This window comes from Lagopus muta, chromosome 13 (genome assembly GCF_023343835.1).
Source record: "Lagopus muta isolate bLagMut1 chromosome 13, bLagMut1 primary, whole genome shotgun sequence".
Taxonomy (NCBI): Eukaryota; Metazoa; Chordata; class Aves; order Galliformes; family Phasianidae; genus Lagopus; species Lagopus muta.
In genome coordinates, this window is record NC_064445.1 from 16319547 (window position 1) to 16340683 (window position 21137).

The following is a 21137-nucleotide window of genomic DNA, read 5'->3' on the forward strand; positions in this document are numbered from 1 at the left end:
TGCCCAGGGCCCAGCCCACCCATCCCACTGCAGGCTGGGTGCACACAGCTCTGGGCAGCAGTGCCAGGGCCTGCAGAAAGTTATTTCTGACATCCGGCCACAATTTCCCCTCCTTTAGTTCAAAGCCCTTCGTCCTATCACTGTCAGCTCCTCTCAAGCACTGTAAGGCTGCAATGAGGTCTCCCCAGAGCCCTCTCTTCTCCATGCTGAACAAGCCCAGCTCCCTCAGACTTTCTTCATAGGCGAGACCAACCTCACCTTCCAAGTGCCTTAACATCTCTTCCAGGAGGACCTACTCCATGAGTTCAGACTCAGGAGCCCGTGGTTCCCCAGCTCTTCCTTCTAAGAAGATGCAATCACACATGGAGAGGCTTGGCTGATACAAAGTTAATGAACACAGAGGTGTCAGTGGCATATCACAAACAAGAGGTACCTTGTTGACTCGCTTGGCTCTCAAGAGGTTTAAAGAGGTGAGCGAATATTTATATGCATCATTCAATCTTTAACATCTATTTAAAAATACAACATCAGTTAAAAAAAAACCACACCAAAAAATCCGAGTACTATGCTTTGAACAGATAAGAGCATTGTTCAGAAATCAGTTCTTCCCCAACTTGCTCACAAGTCACGTTTCTTTATTCATACACATCAAATAAACATCAGTATTGTTATGACAGTGTGCAAATGGGGAAACTGAGGCACAGAGGAACACCTTCACTAGGCAGACTGATGAGAGCCAGGAATACTTACAGCCTCCACCTGGCTCACAAGCCACAAGGACTGCTCCCTACCATCTTGAGTTTTGCTATCAACACCCGTGCTTCTCTCTGAGAAGAAAACCAACCATCATAGCAGTACACAGCAAGTCCATTGCTGGAGATACCACAAGACCTCAGCTGTGGGGTACATCAACAATCAGAGCCAGGGGCAAAGCAGGTGTTAAAGTTATCTCAGATAATGGTATTACATTGCTTGAAAGAGCCTGGTGAGAGGGCAGTGACACCAGTGACAACCTGGTGGTTGTGCTGAGTTTCCAACCTAAAGAAGTGCTGCGGATCCCGGACTGCAGAAGTTCAAGAGGGAAAATGAGAGGACGTGTGCATGGTGCTCTTCTGCAGGCAAGTTCTGAGCAGCACAAGGGTCTGTGCACAAGGACTGAGAAGTAGTTTAGCATAAAAATAGAACTTTGAGAATACTGAGAAACATCGTAAGGCTCGTGGCTCTGAAATAGCTTACACACTTAAGGTCTGCATTTTTCAGAAGATATTTTAGTTAGAAATTTTCAGGAAAACTTTTTTTCTAAGCCTGAAATAACTCACATACACAGGAGAAAGGGAAAAAGCTTCCCAGTAAGCACCTACGTTTAGAAGATTGTCATTCCAGTGTGTTACAGTCTATTAGCAAAAACACAATTGCAGCAGCTTATTTTTACTGCTGTGCCAAAGACATGTACAAAATCATTATTCTTAAGGAATAATAAGGAAGAGTGGATTCTGGAGTGTGAATGCACTGAGGATAATTCTGCATCTGCAGAATGCCACGTCCACCCGTTATCACTAAAGAGGAGATTTCAGTAGAATTACTTGCATTTGTCTATCTAGTCTGCTTACCATTTTCTGATGACTTCTTATCACAAGGTACTTTAAAAAAATCCAATCTGAACTTTCTTAATGTTTTGAAGATGCAATCTGTACTTGTGTCAGTTTTCATTCTCTCCAAGTGGTTTATCTTGAAGTGGCTATCCAGCACTGAGAAGCACCTAGAATAGCGTCAGTTCAAGCTGCAATAGCATACAGTGTGTTCAGACGAGTTGCATCTCTCCTCCTTGGTGTATGCTTACTACTTTTATTGTGTGCATCCATTCAGCAAATGAGATAAGAGGTTTATTCATCCCCTGCATCCTGTAGTCTCAGCACTACAGCCATGCAACTTGCTGAGATGCTGGTACCTGCAGTTCAGCATGTCTTTCTTGCAAAGTTCCTGAAGAAAAGGCTTCTCCAATGGATGCTCTCCTGTCAGTTTTCAAGAGCCGATTTCCTTGGCTCAAAGTTTTCTCTTCGGAGGCGCTTTAATTCTCTCAGTTCTTGAGGCAGCAAACTCTGATCCACCCCAGGAGTCAGCTTGTAACTCAAAGGAGATTCAATATAACCATTTCTGTACAGACAGACCCGCTTGCAGAATTCAAAGGTGCTAAACATAACACCAAAGTATGGAACAATCTGATTAAAAAAAAAATAAAGCAGCGTGTTATACTCATAGTATTCTTAAATGCTTTTATAAAGGAAAACTTCTAGAATTTCAGGTTTGATGTGATCTGCTAACAGAACTGTGCTCATTTACGTGAAGTTAGACTCTCCTCAGACTTGGTTTGCACCTGCATCATGCTGAGGAGTTTGCTACTTGCGCACAGCTAATTCTAGTAACACCGTGAGGAACAATCATAGAATCATAGAATCATAGAATCACCCGGGTTGGAAGGGACCCCAAGGATCATGTAGTTCCAACCCCCCTGCCTAGCAGGGCCACCAAACATCCACATTCAGATCAGGTTGCCCAGGACCCCGTCCAACCTGGCCTTAAACACGTCCAAGGACGGGGCATCCACAACCTCCCTGGGCAGCCTGTTCCAGGGCCTAACCACTCTCCTAGTAAAGAACTTCCCCCTAACATCTAACCTAAATCTTCCCTCCTTCAACTTAAAACCATTTCCCCTAGTCTTGCTGTTGTCAGCCCTTTTGAAGAGTTTACTCCCCTCCTGGGTGTAGGTTCCCTTCAGGTATTGATAGGCTGCAATGAGGTCACCCCGCAGCCTTCTCTTCTCCAGGCTGAACAAGCCCAACTCCCTCAGCCTGTCCTCATAGGGGAGGTGCTCCAGCCCCCTGATCATCTTAGTCGCCCTCCTCTGGACCCTTTCCAAAATCTCTGTCTTTCTTGTACTGAGGGCTCCACGCCTGGACACAGTACTCCAGGTGGGGCCTCACAAGAGCCGAGTAGAGAGGCACAATCACCTCCCTGTCCCTGCTGGCCACCCCTCTCCTGATGGAGCCCAGGATCCCATTTGCCTTTCGAGCTGCCAGAGCGCACTGCTGGCTCATATTCAGTTTCTCGTCCATCAGGACCCCCAGGTCCTTCTCTGCCGAGCTGCTCTCAAGGACCGCTCCTCCCAGCCTGTACAGGTGCCTGGGGTTCTTCCGGCCCAAATGCAAAACCCTGCACTTTGCCGTGTTGAACCTCATCAGGTTCACCCGAGCCCAGCCCTCCAGCCTGTCGAGGTCCCTCTGAATGGCATCCCTTCCTTCCACCGTATCAACCGCACCACTCAGCTTGGTGTCGTCAGCAAACTTGCTGAGGGTGCACTCAATTCCCTCATCGATGTCATTAATAAAGATGTTAAAGAGCACCGGTCCCAAGACAGACCCTTGGGGGACACCACTTGTTACCGGCCTCCACCTGGACATAGAGCCATTGACCACCACCCTCTGTCTGCGGCCTTTCAACCAATTGCTTATACAAGGTCTGTGCTAGCCTGTAGGTCATCACAACTTCCAAAATATCTCAGCGAATCCTAATAGGAAATATGGACTTAATTCTTCATAAAGCAGAATGACTGAACAATCTTCTTTTTCCTTGTGCAAAATGAGCAGCCCTGGTGCTACATGGCCTTATACCAGCCAAGGCAGGGTCAGCCATAGCCCAGCCACCACTACTAGTTATGCTCAGTTACCACTCATCAGCTGATCAGGTAATCCTCAGTGCAGCACTGTACAATGTATCTATCTAACTAACCTTATGTTTAAGCTATCGTGTTTTATTTCATGTTTTCATCTCTGTAAGGGCTGCATAACTGGTGTGCATGCACTACTAGCTCACTGCAAAGTGCAGCTTTTGACTTCTGTGGGAGTGGTTAATGCAAGAGCTATTTTTGTTATAGCTAGGTACAATCTGTCAAATTACTGGAGCTCAGATGAAAAGCAGAACTCGGTTAGCTGCTTTAAGCACATCACTAGCTGTCCCCCATCCATACTCTGGCTTGCGTGTTAGAAACCTCCCTTTCCTAAGGGCATTCAAATGAACTTGAAAGAAGTCACATAAAGAAGCTGAACTCGCACCTACAGAAATACAACCAAACCTGTGATCCAAGGCTGGCTTATAGCCTGCCTGAGGTTATACCTGCGCTGTGACTGCCTTTGTCATCTATAAGCCACTAATAAGTATGGAGGGTTGCCACATGCTTTATGACTTCAGTTGTGCGAGAGCGTGCCTTAGTTGAGCGCTGAAAACCAAAGCTCACCTTGAGCAGGCTGGGTGTGAGGCCGCTCCAAAGCCCGAGCACACCTTTGTTGTTCACGGTTTGCCGGAAGCAGTCAGCCATGCCTGTGAAATGGACGTCCACCATGCCACAGTGAGGGAGCCACGGACTCTGCGCCTGTTCAAGACACAGCCAGAGGGTTCACAGCAAGCAGAGGAAAACTGGCGTAAAGAAAAATAAATGTCTTCTCCATCCTGGTTCTTCTGTTAATCAAGAAGTATCAACTATTTTGCCTTCACAAACTGAGCAGAGAGTGATTTCACTCTCTGAGAGGTATGAAAGGGAGCAGTAATTTCCACCAGGATTTCCTTTCGTGCCATGTCACTGCTCACATCTGGGAAGGCGTTTCAGAACCCTGGCAGCAGAGGACCAGTGGGCTGGAAGCCCAGGGTTGGCTCTGAATACCACTGGGCCTTCCTGTAAGTCTGATAAAGCAGGAGCATGCTGCCTTGACTCTGTCTGCTCAGGCAGCTTACACTGCAATGAGAAGGGCAAACTGCACTATGCACTGAGGAGCAACAGCAGAGATGGAACACATCTCAGCACAGGCTGCATGAGCCCGCCGAGGGCTGCAGGCAAGCAGCTGGTGCCTGTGTTCTGGTATCTTTGCTACATGCTCAGCTCGCCCAAACCAGCTAGCGTCAGCTTGAGAACATCCTGCTGGACTGATGCTACATTTCCAACTGCAGCGTACGCTGCCTTGGTTCACATGGAGGAAGTGTAGTGTGTCATTTTTAACAGCAAAATCCTTCCTTCGTTAATCTCCCACTGTGTTAGCACAGACAGGACAACTTGACCTTGAATAATCCCATCCTCACCCATATGTGCACATGCAACAAGCTGTGGGTTTGTTCTGCACTGGCACATCAGGCTCTCACTCATACCCACATACCTCACAGGAGCATGAGGGGACCCCAGGATACAACTTGACGATTGGTACATAGAGCTGATCATCACAGGGCAGCAGTTTGCTAAGAACAGGACAAGTACCGCTGATCGGTTGGTGAATACAGATATTAATATCTTCTCTTTTAGTTGAAACACCACATATAGCCCTTCTTCCTTGCTTGGTCAAACTAACCCGCAGCCTCTCAGAGCTGCTAAGCCCGTGATGACAAGCCTCTTGTTAACCGACAAGTGGTGATGAATTTTCTACATGCCTGAGCTCTAGCATTTCAAATACTTGGCAACTTGGACGGTAAAAGTGAAAAGAGATCAAGACTCGTGCTCCAGATATACCAGAGAAGCTGCTAATCAAATGGTTTAAAGGTTATTGTATACCGTTGCATTGCTGGAAAGTCTACAGCTAAACTTTAGAAGCAAATGAAACAACAACAACAACAACAAATTCAAACAAGCCAAAAACAAACGGCCTCCCCCACAAAAACTGCACGAGCCTTCTTCAGACTTCTATCCCCCAATATGTTTGTATACAATTAAAATGCATGTGAAACGCTCCTGAGAGCAGGTTACAGGTGAAAATATACCATTTGTTCTGATAGGAACACCTCTGGGAGGTGATTTTAGGAAAGCAGCTGTCTGCACTAAGACAGCAGGCAATATGCTTTCACTACATTCTTATCTGGTGGCTTCTGGATCTCCTTGGTCGCGTCCTGGCTCTTTTATCCCACACACAAACAGGGCTGAGGATTAATCCATGGTCTTTTACACTTGAAGCAAAAGGAAGCAGAAGTTCTCTCTGAACTTTTTTCAACAGCGTACACCTAACTTGCAAGAGAGGGACCCAGACAAGTTCCCACAGCCTCTGGTTTATGGTTCAGAGAAGCAGATGTGATGGGATTTAACTGACAGGACTTTATGGTATTACCAGCCCTGCCTTTACAGAAAGATCAAGGTAACAGAGCTACTCTGGTAGCCAAGGTTCATGCACGTGTTCACTTCTACTCCCCTGCTACAAGGAAGCTGTCTGCTTGGCTTTTTCACTTACGGGGTAGTAAGAGTTTAAAAAGCAAAAGCTAAATCCCACAGAAAGAAATACAGTAATTGAGAAACTGCTCTATGAAGACTTTCATGACTATACTGTAGAAGATGCTGAATGCTGCAACTGAGATTTCAGGGATCAGTTCCGCTAAGAATGGTGACATTACCACCAGGGATGCTTAGATGAGTGCCCAAATGATGGAAATACCCTTAATAATGCAACAGTGGTCATAGGAGAGCTGGAATCAAAATCTTGTTCTTTCTTCTGGCCTACCAGCCAGTGTCACAAGCTCTTATGGTAAAAGGTACAGGCAGCAACATTGTGAAGGGGAACAACTTTCTGAAAGGCTTCGGGAAAGCAGGAATGCTACTGATGTGGACCTTCCTTCCTTTTTAAGTCCTTTTGTGGTAGGCAGGGCATGACCTGCCAGAATTAACTGCAGGAGTTTAACTTAATCCCCTTAGTTACTGCATCCAACGCAAAGGCACACACAGATTGATTTTGATGATGGCACTCCTGCCTACAACACCAGTGCCCGCATTCAGTAAGGGTCTGCGTGCAGCAAACGCAACCAGAACGCAGTTAAAAAGGCACAGGTAAGTCAAAGCCTCAGGTTTCTGATTTGCCCACAGACTGTGATCTCTTAAGAAATTTTCTGAAAGACTGCTTAGAGTAACATTCACTATGGTTACAGCCATTTGCAAGATTTCAGGCCATGGGACAAAGCGTGCTTTGCCTCCTGTGTTCTGGGGGCAGTGTGTTCCTAAGAGCACAGACACAGCACATAAGCAGCAACTGTCCACAGAACTGCAGTCACCTACTGCAAAAAAAAATAATCTAAAAGTTACATGAGTGCACAGTTAAGGATTCAGTATTATGGAGCACAGATAAATAAACACAGAATGTATTAATAAAACACAAATTAAAGGGGGGGAGGGGAAGATGTTTCATTTGCCACTGTTTTTAATAATAATAATATAAAAGATGGCTGTGGGTTTTGGGTGGCTGTGTATCACTTAAGCACTTTTGCAACAGTACAACCCTCACAACCACCCTATGGCAGCAGAGCAGGAAAATGGCAGTAACCAAACTGATCAGACGAGTTTCTCCACCTCTTCTCAGAAACCTACTGTCACATACACAAACAAATCTCATTCCAAAACGATCAGCTTTGAGAGACATTCAAACCAGACAGCTCACAGCGGCTTCCTTCCCCTCTTCCGACACCACTTGGCACTACGGGCAGCTGAAGAGAGAGCTTTTTGTTACCAACACTTTCAAGGACTTCATTCTTAGCAGACATGCTTCTTTCTTGCTGCAGAAGGTGGGAGACACCATACAGCTCACTGCACTGACAGCAGAGTTCAGGTGTCGGGCAGAGCAGTAACAGGGCTAAGCCACTCATCTTGTTACACCGATGAATGCTGGGTTGCACTAATGATTAGAACACATCTGGTGCACAGTTGGCTCTATCTGCTCCGAAAAACAGGGCCTTTCAGGATCCAGAGGCCTCCAAGTCTAAGGAGTCACTGTGATCCATGCCAAAGAAGCAGTCTGTTCTGCTCTGACAACCTGTGAGCTGGAGGGGTGCATGAAGAGACCCTTTGGCCCGCATTCAGGTATTCCATTATATTATATTTATTTATACATATTTATTATATTTTTTATAAAAACACAAACCATTTAAATAAGGGGGAAGCCCTGCGACAAAACTCTGGCTGAAGTTAATGGTTACCTACAGACTTCTCAGGTCCCATCTCTCCCTCTGTCAGCAGCATGAGCTGGGTGCCAGAACAACAGCCACACTGGGAACTAACCTCACACATCCTTCTCAAGGTTTCTACCTCCACGAGCTACCCCAGCCCCCTACTTCTTACTCCTCTTAGCACTGGACCACTGATGTAGTCCACTGCAGCTGCAATGAGACCTGTGCCACCCAAAGAACAACCATTTTAATCTTCCCAAAGCTCTCAGCAGCAAGAGAGGGATAAAGCAGAATGCAGGCACATATTCCCCGCCCTCCCTTTGCAGATACAACATTCCTACACATGGTTCAGGACCATTTGGTTTGCCACTATCTGAATTTACAAGTTAATGGTGACTATTTGGAAATACTTCTCTTTATTTAACATACTTTTCCCCTTCCTCTTCATGTTTCTAAAAACTTCATTGGTACAAAGCTGATTTTTTCCCCTTCTGACTGCACAGAACTGATGGCACACTACAGCAGTACTACTAGATCCTACAGCAGTACTACTGTGCAGTGCTACAGCTACCACAGGAGGTATGCTATTCTGATGGCAGATGCACTACAATTTTTGTGTTACTAATACATTTTCAAAAGGTTTGGAGTCCTACACGTTTAATCCATTACCAGAACAAACTCAAAAAGACAGGAAAGCATTTTATAACACAGCACACAAGTTCATGCTCTTAATCTGGAAGCTATAATAAGAAGTCTGTGTGTTTGCAGCCTGCATTAATGAGGACACTCGCAAGAGGCAAGGTGTAATTGCAGTTCAAAGGAAACTGAAGGACAAACATTGCAGTTTTCATTCAGGTTAATGCTACTACAGTCAACAGAAACTTCACTCAGGCGGAGACTGAGTGCTTATCATAAACAACTCAAATAAGAGATAACTGAGATGTGAACAAGTATTAATACTGGGGGAAAAATGTAAAGTACCAGGCAAGTCAATCTCCCTTCCTGAAAGACAGCCTTACCTGGGTGTGACAGTCTTTTCCATGCTGTTGGTCTAGTAATACTGACTTACCCCTGCATGGGAACATAAAGCCCAGTGAAGGTCCCCAGGCATGCAGTAAGGCCAACAATGACCAGTTAGGAGAAGGCAATCGTTTCCAGCACATCACGGCAAAGCAGCTGACTGACAGCTTCCTGCACTCTAAGAACATGTTGTCCTTTCCTCTGCAACCTGAACTCGGGCCAAATCTCTCTGCCTTGCTGAAATTATTGGCACTGAGGATGCAAAACAGTTTAATGTCTGCTTGAAAGAGTTTGCCCCAGCTCTAAACACGCCACTGCCGAGCCTGTTGTATCCTGAGGCTCCGTGCTCTGCTGCAGAATCCCTTCCTTGCTACTGGATGCGATCTTCCCCAGCTCTTAACTTCTTTGTGCTAGAAAGAAATCTTGGATAAAGAATACAGAGCTCTCTTTCCTCAAGGTGGCAGTGCAAACTCCCTGCACGGAGGCCTTGGGGTCATTTCAAACACGTGGTGATGATTCAGCTCAAGCCTTACAAACAGGAGCACAGATTTCATGTACATGAGCAGTGATTTTCTAAATGGCATAAACCTGCAGGCAGGCTAGCTTGTTTCTATGCAGAACACAGCAAAAAGCAACACGAGTTCCTACATCTCCCCCTGTCTTTGCAGGAATTCAGGAGAAAATTAATGTTTCTAAAGGATTGAGGCTTTTCTGTGGACGTATTTTCATTGTCCATTACATGGATGAGGTACAGAATAAATGTATCAGAATAAATCGGATATAAAAGAGGAGTATCCACAAAGTTTTAGCTCCTGCATCATTCCAAGCACAGACATGCTGCAAACCAATACAGGGCACTCAGGGGATAAGAGTGGTGGCTGCTGCTCTGGAAACACGGCCATCTCCCTGCTGAAAGCGATGGGGCCACAATAGCCACAGCCCTAACCCTGCCTTCCTCCCACAACCAGCTGGGTACAGCGTGCTCTCCTGCTTCCTTCTGGGAGATCACTGTGCTGCACTGCTAAGCTCTTGCTGTAATCCAGCTTGCAGCAAGCATTAGCACAGCACAGCTCCCTGGATGAACAGGGTTAAAGACCCACAGCAGCAGCAGGCTGGCCCAAGGCAGACCTGGATCTTACATCAGTGCAGTTCTACTTCTAAGCCTTATTTACCATTTCCCCTCTTATCCAGTTTTTCCACTGGCACTATTCAGCATTTTGGCTTCACAGGCAGCATGCCTGCATTTCTCTCCTAGGGAAGTCTGAGGGTTGGAGAGAAACATGTTAGAGGTTAGTTCAGATGGACAAAAGCTACCTGAAGCTGTTACAGCATGCAAGGCCCGCAGTGCTCTCATGCAGCTGTTCTCAGGCACTGTCTTGCTGTGTATTCCAACCAGCACTTCCCAAAGCAGCAGGGCACTAACCCTGCAATACCCTCAGAGACTGTGGTGTGAAACATCTTTGTTGCAACACCAAAACAATAAAAATGCCAGAAGCTGAAAGCATTAGGGGCATAGGGGGAGAAGGACCAGGGACAAAGGAAGGGATTTTACCAAAAACAGAATCTGATTTTTAGTAACTACTGGTTAACAGGGGAGCCAGGCAGGTCCTAAGCTGAAGTAACACCCAGAACATGCAGTCCTGAACCCTGGCAGCAAGGGGAAGAGGAACGTGAGATCATGGGGAGAAGAAAGGCAGGAATTCACATTGCCACTTCCCTCTCAGGTAGAAGAGTTTTGGAATTTGATTTCTATCTGTGCACTCGCTTTCACACAATTTGAAGGAAATTAGTATCAGTGAAACCTCTGTTGAGTTGAAATCAGACAACAGGATCAAAAGTTACCAGGGGCAATGACCAACAGCAGAATCCTTACTATAGAAGCCTTACTTCAACAGGAAACCATAACTAAAGGTGGCAATATTGCTCCTTGCTGCCTCACACACTACAGAATTTGTTCCCAAATCCATCTCTGAACATTTTCAAGACTCAGGCTCCTGTGCAGTTCACTGCTACACGGTCTCCCTGCACAAAGTCTCACAGCACGTATGCTTCTGAGATGTCATGTGAACCACATGACCCAAAAGGCACTTTTTATTTTTAAACCGGGTCATGGCTCCAATAACAAATTCCCATCTGAGAGCACCACAGATCTCACACACAGCAGGGTAATGCAGCTTGCGAGCTCCCCGAGGCTGCCATGCCAGCACCTCTGATTTTTTAGGTTACAAAGAACTCAAAGCATTTCCATCATTTACAACAAATTTCACACCTGCATCCTAGCAGCATAGGAAGTTCCGCACAAACATGCGCAAGAACTTCTGTACAGTGAGGGTGATGGAGCACTGGAACGGGCTGCCCAGGGAGGTGGTGGAGTCTCCTTCTCTGGAGATGTTCAAGACCTGCCTGGATGCCGACCTGTGCGACCTGCTGTAGGGAACCTGCTTTGGCAGGGGGGTTGGACTCGATGATCTCTGGAGGTCCCTTCCAACCCCTACAATTCTGTGATTCTGTGATCCTGTGTTCCAAAGGAGCAAAAAAAATAAACAAATCCCAAGCCATTGACAACCTCTCTTCCCTTCCTGTGCTGCAGATTTACAGGCAGCTGAGGTCTGACTGATTCACTTCTGTCTCTGAACAGAGGCAACTTCCTGGGAGATGCATGGCAGCACTTTATGCTAACCAAGAACAACAAACCTGCTTGTTTACAGCGGCAGAGGGAATTCACAGCCTGGATTTTAGAACAGGAGGATCAGACATACTGAACACCTTACACTGAGAGATGTCCTCAAATGTGCCAAATCCTTTAGTGTAGTATGTTTATTTTATTTTACAAGAGTTTGATGGCTGTCCCTGAGTAACATCTACTGCAAAAAAAGAGAGTTCAGACAACTTTTAGTTATAGAAATTAAAATAAAGAATACCAGCAAAATACAAGTACAGGACAGAACTTCTGCAATGCATGCAAAGTTTGTTCACATAAGCAGGTGAGAGGTACCTGTAACAGTTGATGACTTACAAGACTTTAGGGCCATCCTTGTGCATTTTGCCTCCCCAAACCACCCAAGTCACACATCAACGTGTAGTGAAAGCTGAGAAGTGCCAGCCAGGGGCAGCTGAGCCTACCACCGAGGCCACATGCAGAGAAGGAAAGGCCAAACTTGAGTATTAGGTTTGCATGGCCCTCCAGCATGTTTATAGATACTCAGCCCTACACACAGCCTAGGGCTGCTGTCAGTCTATTAATAATATTCTGCATGGCATGTAAAGCTCTAAAGCCAACCTTCTTGGCTGAAATACCAGAGCTCAGTGTACTGTGCACTCCAGAAAGTCATCACAGACAAAAAGATGACGTGGGAAAGGAGAAGAATATTACCAGTGCTTCCCTAAGGCATGGGGCTCCTTTACAGGCAGGTATTTCCAGGCTTAGAAGTTTTCTTGTATGCACTTAAATAAGCTGACAAGGTAAAACTGAACAGCACTTAAGATACTGTGAAATGAGAAAGGAAAGGCAAGAATAACAAACAGTCAGAAGGATACACAGATCGTAAGTTTTTGGTCAGAAGCTGAGAAAGCGTGAATCAGGGAAGTATTTACTGCAATATGTCCCTCTGAACAACCCTCTTCTTCCATATTCCCCTTCTACAGATGCACAACAACAGCCGTATTCCATGCTGAAACATGCACACAGTACCTCTTAATTCTCTAGCTTCCAATCAGGAGCAAAGCAAAAAAAGGAAGACAAAGGAATAAAATTAGGACAGTCACAACAGAGAGCGCTCACATTCAGTAAGGCTCAACCACATTAATTAATGTCTCATTTAAGAAAGTCAATCAAGCTCATTTACCAAACAAAGCATCTTTAGAAAAAAAAATGAACATGATAAAGATAATTCTAGCAGCAGAGAAGGAAGAAACCATGGTTACAGAGAAAAACTGACATCATAAATCATCACCAAAGCAAAGAGAGAGAACCGTCTGCTGACAGGCCGATTCTGTTCCCACAGATGCCAATGACAGAAGCTGCTGACATAAGGACTGTAGGAGTCAGATATGTAAAATGAGAAATGATGAAGCAAAACGATTGCAACAGAGACTAGAAATAGTACTTATGCTTCCTCTCATAGCAATATTATTTTGCATCTTTGCAAACAATTCATGCTTTTCTAGACCTGGAGACACATGGAGCCAACTCTTCCAAGACTACCAGTATGTCAGGTAAAGATCTGAACTGCATGTTTTGGGCTCAGGCTTGTGTTCAGTGCCAGTATGAGACAAGACAGCCTGGTTTCTGAAGCTCCTGAGACTACCTTGTAACCTGCTTCTCCATCACCAGTGGGGTCACTGAAGTTGTCTTTGGCTATATGCTGCCTTCATCTACAACCTCTACAACATGCAGGGTTCCTCTCCATACACAAAACTAGCGTTTATGGCTTCAAAACCAAGCAGGAAACTCATACGAGTTTCAACAGTGGCTAAAGGCTTTGGGACACCCCTCTTCTTATCAGCTAGAAAATGGAATTGTTGAATGGAAGCTGAGCAGAATAAAATGGCTGAGGAAAACAAGAACTCAGAGATATGTGTTCCCCTGTTCTCTATGGAACGCTGAAATGCCTCAAAGCTCTGTTTTTCCCTGCTTTATTCTCTCCTTTCTCATGCCCCTTTGCATGATACCCGTCCTGCTGCTGCTCTGATCATTCCTGCTTTCTGACCATCTCCCTCCAGGCTGAGCAGACCAGCACACATGCACACTGAAGAGCTGACCCTTGCAAGGCTAAGCAACACCCTGATGCTAACCATGAAAAACACTTCTTGGATCACGTTACAGGAGATCCATAGCCTGCTTTATATCAGCTAGGGCACAATTTTCAAAGGATCTCATTTCCAGACAGGCCTACGTGAGTCACCTTCAGTACCAGATGAGTTATAGGCTGTCACATCTTGACAGCTGCATTCTCCCATGCTGTCAGAATAAACTGCTGGACAGGTGTTGCCTCTTTAAGCTTGGGAAATCACTATTAAGTTGTTGCAACACATCTATGAGGAAAAAAACTCTCTGTCACTGAACATTTCTTTGCCTCGGACAGATTTTAACATATCTATTTCCTACATACTTAGGAAGTTAATCCAATTCCTTATTCTGGAAATATCAGGTGTTTTAAGCATCCCATTGGCAAAAGAGCACAGCCTAGTGGCAACAAGATGAATGATGCCCCCCTTGTCTATGGAGACAAGGCTGGACACAGAACATCACACCATTCACTCCTGGAACTGCTGAAGTGATTACGAAAACCGAGTAACTGAAGGTTTAAGTAACTGAACATCACTAGAAAAAGATTAAAAGGGAAACAGTTACACGATTTCTTTAACCTTCAATCAACAACGCTGCTGTGAGCCTCAGGATTAAGAGAAAAGGAAGAGTTGCAGGAGGCAACTGATTTTCGTAGACCCATTTATACAGCTGAAAAGATAAACCATTTTCATGACCAGAACCTGCTTCTTACCTGAGATGTTTTATGAGATACTCGATGGGCTCAGCTTAAAGCTTACCTTTTGCACACATCACCTACAAGAGCTGGTCTCAAAAAAGACTTCTGCTGAAGTCCTTTTTTACAAGGTGGAAAGAGGGAAACTGAATGCTTCTGTGATACCGGATCTAAGCTCTGTCTGAAAAAGGGAACCCTGGGGAAGAAGAGGGGAATTCACAGCCTTGATGACCTTTTGCTAGCTTGTGACTCAGCCACCAGGGGATGGGGGAAGGGAGATTCTAAAATGCTGCCACACAAAATGACATTGTTTTGGATAAGAACACAAAAGCTTTCTGTTAAGTTTACAGTTCCATGAACTGGGCTGAAAGAAGGAATTCACATGCCATAGCCAAATAGCCACCAAAGAATGACAGCTATTCACTGGCACTCTACTGGTGAAGCTCTAATGAAAAGATGACAAAGATGACAGCATCAAATGAATTATGGCAACGAGACAGAAGCTGTAGGATGTGAAGGCTTTTGTTTGGTTTGGTTTTTAACCATTATGACTAAACTTTCAGGAAAAAGAAGCAGCAAGATAATGGGAGCAACTGTGAAGTTCCATTAACTACAGAAGTCAGAAAGAAGAGTTGGGATGGTTCTGATCCTTCAGATTTAATATGTGCTGAGCAAGTTTCTTCTGATTACCCACACATATGCCAGGCATAAACAGCAGACACACCAAAACTGGAAATGGCACGGATCTCATTCATCCTAGCTAATACCAAATGAATGAAATGCTTGTATTAGACAGAAGATTTGCCAGTTCTGAAGGGTGAGAATTTGACAGAACTATATGAAGAAGTAATAAAGCTAGTGACAGAGTCAGAAAGGAAACACAAATCACATGGCGTACTCAAACCTACATTCAAAGTGTAACAACAGTCTCAAAACAATGAATTTTCAGATATTTAAAAGCAAAGAAAAGACAAAAACACAACCCACCTAAACCAGAGCATCTGTAGCCTATGTGGTATGAGGAACAAGGCAGTAATGGCTATCCTCATCCCAAGCTCCCGAAACAGGCTCCTCTAACAAAGTACAGCAACATCAGCGTTTTGTACCTGCATTTTCCTCTTGACAGTCTCAAAGGGGAAAGAAAGCGTCTGTGCCACAGCAGCTGCTACACAGCCATTTATGAAGTTCTGAAGGGGAGTAAAACAAACTACGGGTTCTCGCCAGATTCTGTCCAGATTGATGTAAACAAAGAATGAGCCCACGGAAAATGGGACGGCACCTAGAAAGCAAACCACGCAGAGGTTGATTAGCACACTGTGCACGAAGAAAACAGCTCTCATTACATAGATGGACAGTACAAACTGCTGCCAGCCTACCGGTCACACTGCTCAAATTAGATCAATACTTAGAAAATTGCCATCAAACCCTCACAGTTTAGCATCTAGGCATGGTGACAGAGGTACATATTTGCACACTAAAATTGTCAAGTCTCACAACAGGCTCTTCTGCAACAAGCTTCATCTGTGGTCCAACCCAACCCCAGCACCTGTATGGGTAAATGGAGCTGCCTCTTCTGTCAAGCAGATGAAGAACACTTCTGTCCTGCTTGCTTTGTGCTCTCCTAAATTTCATAGTGCAATTCTACATAATAACTACAGATTTTTTTTTAAACATTCCGTTATGAAAAAGCAGATGAAATCCAGTGGCATTTTAAAAAGTTGTTGAGAGAAAATAATTAAATAGCTGTTTCATGTAAAGAGAAACTATCACTAATCTTCATGTTGATTACACACTGCTGCTCACAGTGGTCTCATTAAGCAGCCAGGGAGACGAACCCTGACAGGAATCACAGATACGGCATGCTTACATTTTTTGAAGAGTTAAACAAGAGAAATCCTGCACCTGAGGCACAACTGCATTACCTGCAAAAGGAAACTATTTTGACAATGCTTAACCATGCAGAAATGCAACGATTTGGGTCATAATTTGAAGGAATAAAACAGCAGCAAAGATCAGTATTGTTGTGCCTTGTAAACCCACATGCCTTCCATGGAACAACATTGCCATTTGTTTTGAAATCAAGTGAGCAAGCAAACGCATGATATAGCTACAATAAACAGTGTGCAATTAGGTCATTTTCCCCAAGATTATTTTACCTAATATAGCTGGTGTAACACCACGATAAAGTGCAAGAAGTCCTTCTTGGTGATAAATTTTGTAAAAAGCATGAAGAATTCCTTCATAAGATGGCTCCAGTCGGTTCTGCACAATAAGCCGGGTTTTAATTACATCGGTAGGGTAAGTCACAACAGTTGCAACCATGCCAGCCAAACTTCCTGCTATGATAGCTCTCCAGTGGGAAATATGGCCCAACTCATCCGTGAAAAGTATAACAAGTCTACAGTAAAAGCATAAAAGAGATATCATTAACGGCAAATGGCAAAAGAAAGAAAGAAAAAAAACCACCATGAAATAAGAAGGCAGATCATTCTTGATACAATTAGAATCGTAGAATATGATCCCATGTAATTGTTCTGCTCACAAGCTCCTCCAGTAGCAGGAGATGAAACCTCAGTAAGTACCGAATCCAAGACCTCCCTGTCTTCTCTAACACCATACAAGCATCAGGTCTTTGTGAATCAGAACATAGGGACGGAAAACACAAGCGGAATAAAAACAACATGCCCAAGAGCTCACGCAGAAACACAGAAGTAGGAGTCAACAGCAAGGTCAGAGGCTGGAGTGCACAGCTCCCACATGCCATTCACTTTACCTGCAGCCTTCATGAGCTCAGATGCTTCCAGTATCTGAAGGAGCTTTCTGAGGGCAGCTTGTGTAGCTCCACCTGCACCACAGTACCCAGCACACACTGAACACGCAGAGAGTTGCAATTTCCCATTGTGGAGAACCAGAGCACCAATTCAACAACAACAACAAAAGCTGCAAAGATACAGCGAGGAGCCACTTCCCCCAGTTTACTTCTTTGCTTGGCAAGAGATTTCCAAAGTGCTTTTCATCCACAGAACACCAGTTTATCTACAGGCTGAAAATCACTGTAATGGAGAAGTAGCCTGTACGAAAAGCTCTGCCACCAGCTGTCCGACAGAGAAGCGGGTCTCCAGCTTTTCTCACAAGGCATCCATCACAGGGCCTTCTGAGAAGCCCCGTGCCTGCTGTTCTGTCTCTGAAGCGCTAACTTTTTTCGTTCATCCAGGGCAAAACAACCGACAACAACATACAAGCCGCTGCTCGCTCAGCCGACGCTGTTCCACGTGTGCTGCACTTTGCGCTGCGTGCCGGATCCCCGCAGCTACCCGTCCCGTGCCTGCAGCGCTCCGCCTGCACGCAGCCGCCCTCAGAAGCACAACGGAACGAGAAACGAGCCGTAGCGCTGCCACCCCCAGCTCCCAGGGCCCGAACCGCCCCGCGACCTGCTGCCGAGTCAGCACCGGCACGCAGACGTTAAAGCGAGTAAGGCGGCGCATCACCTTCAAGAACGACGGAGCCGAACAGCAGGAGAGGGAAAGATCCGAATCCCGACTTCTTTTCTGATGTCCGGATGACCGAAGCGCCGCACTGAGGAGCGAGCAGCGCTGCAGCTGCGCTCCGGGCGGCCCCAGGGCTCAGCCGGACCCGGCGGCACGCACCGCACGCCTCCAGCAGCGGCCCCGCGGAGCCCCGCGCGCAGAGCGCTCCCAGCGGTGCCCCCCCCCGCTCCCTCCGAGCGCGGCCCGGCCCGGGCACCCTCTCCCCGCTTACCGGCGGGAGGCGGCGAGCTGCAGCGCGCTGTAGGGGTAGAGCCGCAGGCAGGCGGTGAGGTTCCCCTTCCACAGGGCCCGCACGCCCTCGGTGCGGCACAGGCCGCGCCCGGCGCCGAGCAGCCCCCGCTCGCAGTGCCGGGTGCCCACCTGCGCCAGCACCGTCAGCAGCTCCAGCGGCGCCGTCAGGCTGAGGCTCAGCGCGCCAGCCAGCCCCGCACAGCACAACCGCTGCGGGCCGCTCAGCCGCCCGTCCCGCCGCCAGGTGGCCATGGCCCCCGCGGGGCTGCGCGGCGCCGCCGTCCGGAGGGGTGCGGCCTCCGTGGGGCGGTGCTGCGGGCCGTGCCCGGTCCGGCTTGGCCGGGCGGAGCGGAGCGGAGTGAGCACAGCCGAGCGAAGAAGGGGGAGCTCGACGAGCGCGGCTCAGGGCCGGCCGGGCGGTGCGGGGCGGTGCGGCAGTGGTAGGTTCAAGTTCTGAATGAGAAGAAATCGTTCAAAGAATACGTCCAAAAGAGTAACGGGTAACGCGAATCCCCGGTGAAAACGATAATCACCCAAAATGCACTAAAAGAAACCTCAGGGCAAATTGAGGCAGAGACGGCTCGCCACTGCTGGGACATCTTTGTCGGGTGTTCGCCGATGATGTCAGAAGCGTTGGACATGTTAATCTGGCCGTTGTTACTTTACTGCTGATAGTTCCGATGTTAACAACTGCAAACTGTTTCTATTGGTACCAACTTAAGGGACTAACCCAGAAGGCTCGGGCACTGCCAGCAGTCATTAAGCGTGAGCAATATGAGATTCTGCCAAAGTATTCCCAAGCTGACTGAAAAAGGGGGAATTGGTTTGAAGAAACAGGCCTCACTGTATTTTGTACGTGTTTTTAGAAATAGCTGATTTGAAAAAGTTGATGTGCCGTATCTTTTAGTATTTTTAGCATATTTTAGCATATTTTTAGAAACATGGTTGTTGAATTGTTGTATGATGCGATTATTTCTTGCTTGCAAACTGTATTAGTTTTTAGTGTTGCAGATAGTTATGGATGTAGGACCGTAGACTAGAAAGCGTGCTGTAAGGCTGTTTTGACAAGAGAGCTTCAGCAACAGAAACACAATAATGAAGCCAGGGCCTCCACACAAGGCTGCGTTGTCTCACTCTGGGATTAGGTTGGGACGCGACAGGCAGTTGCCAAGATACCCCCTCTATCCTCCTCATCTTCTAACACCCCAATATATACCACCAAAAAACAGGCTGCACCCAGTATATCTCATTAAAAGAGGTTGCCTAACCTCTCTCTGTCCAAGGACGAGCAGATGTCCAGAAATAACGTCCAAGTCCTGAGTAAGCAAATGTTACGATTTTGGTACCTATGAATTACTTCTAATAGGCATTCTCCTACTGAGTCTGTGTCAATGAAGAAAGTTTGTCTAGTAGAGAAGCAAGGAAGACCACTGCATGAAGTAAAAGGCTGTTGGTTGGACAGTCAGGATGCTAAAAGGATGCTGAGCGGAAGAAGAGACCATGGAATAGAGGACTGGAAACCTCATAAATCACTACCTCAGATAGGTGTGTATATGTTAATTGTCTCACATGTAATTGATGAATATGTACTATCTGTGTAAACATAATGGACTCTGAATCATGTAATCTTGCACTTGTGGTGCACATATGCCTAATGCTTCCTGGTGCTGCTAATAAAGAATACCTGACTGAAGAGCAACAAAACTTTGCAATTAAGTTTCTATGCATCAATTTCTTGGATTCAGAAGAAAGGAGCAGGAGGCAGAGAGCAGGAGGGGAGAGGAGACGCGGGCAGTGCCTGAGGGCTGTGCAGTCGGGCAACAGCAGTGACTTGCTTGAGAGTGGCCCCTCTGCTCCGCTTCTGCTCACAAAACACACCAGAACCTTGATGAGGCTGCGTTTGCTAGGACTTTCCTGTGCTTCTACCCAGCCGCTTAAGAAGACGTCCTCTGCCTGCTTTTGGCACAAATGCTCTGCTGCTAATGGCAGAGGCAATTTCCAGGTCTGCATGGGAGCTAAACGACACGCCGATGGTTGCCAGGAACTCCACTATTTAGGGCTGTGTATTTCCTCCATGGGAAGACAGCAGCTAATCTGTGGGTGCCCAGCCTTTTTTGCCCGGGCTGCTCCCAGAGAAGAGGGACTGCCTCGGTTTCCCACAAACCAAGGTGTCACTCGGGCTTGATGGCCATCTCAGCAGTTCTCAGGGAGCTCTCGAGGTGCTGCTCAGAGAGTTCAGATCAAGTTTTACTCCTGCTGTGCTTCACCCTTGAGAGCAGCTGCTCACGCAGGCACGTCCTGCCAAGCAGCCATGGCGTGAGTGAGGCGTGACTGTGGAGCGGGGGATGTTTTTCTCCAGTACAAGAGACCTGATCAAGTTTTTGAGCAGAACACCTGACTGCAGCTCCATGCGCTCTGCTCACAGGTATTGCATTTCTGTCGACTGGGCACTGAGAACCAGAGACAGGCTGTAGGTACCACCTTCCAGGGTGAACACAGAAAGGGAGGGCGGGCACTGTGATGACCAGAGGGCTGAAGCACCTCTCCCATGAAGAAAGGCTGAAGGAACAGAGCTTGTTTAGCTTGGAGAAGGATCCAGGGAGACTTTATTGTGGCTTTCCAGTACTCGAAGGGAGCGTACAAACAGGAGGGAGAATGGCTGTTTATGGGGTGGAAAGTGACAGGACAAGGAGTGGTTTTCAACTGACACAGGGGAGGTTTAGGTTGGATCTGAGGAGGAAGTTTGTCACACAGAGGGAGGTGAGGCACTGGAACAGGTTGCCCAAGCAGGCTGTGGATGCCCCATCCCTGGAGGCATTCAAGGCCAGGCTGGACGTGGCTCTGGGCAGCCTGGGCTGCTGGTTGCTGACCCTGCACACAGCAGGGGGTTGAAAGCAGA

At 46.6% G+C, this 21137-nt stretch overlaps 1 protein-coding gene across 1 annotated transcript; it reads right to left on the reverse strand.

Moving 5' to 3' along the window:
- Nucleotides 1-433: 433 nt before the first annotated feature.
- SLC25A43 (solute carrier family 25 member 43) lies at nt 434-18538 on the reverse strand. Its single transcript, XM_048959801.1, has 5 exons — nt 18219-18538; nt 16616-16857; nt 15566-15738; nt 4292-4426; nt 434-2219 (listed from the first exon to the last, which is right to left on the reverse strand). Exons 1-5 carry the CDS (start codon nt 18488-18490, stop codon nt 2016-2018), a joined length of 1026 nt encoding a protein of 341 aa, XP_048815758.1. The 5' UTR covers nt 18491-18538; the 3' UTR covers nt 434-2015.
- Between the last annotated feature and the right edge of the window lie 2599 nt (nt 18539-21137).

Coding starts and splice junctions, on each gene's coding strand:
- SLC25A43 (XM_048959801.1), bottom strand. CDS start 18,490: ATGGCCACCTGGCGGCGGGACGGGCGGCTGAGCGGCCCGCAGCGGTTG. Junction 16,858..18,218: donor CAGCTCGCCGCCTCCCGCCG/GTAAGCGGGGAG, acceptor CTTTTACTGTAG/ACTTGTTATACTTTTCACGG. Junction 4,427..15,565: donor CTGTCAAGAGGAAAATGCAG/GTACAAAACGCT, acceptor TGTCTTGAACAG/GCGCAGAGTCCGTGGCTCCC.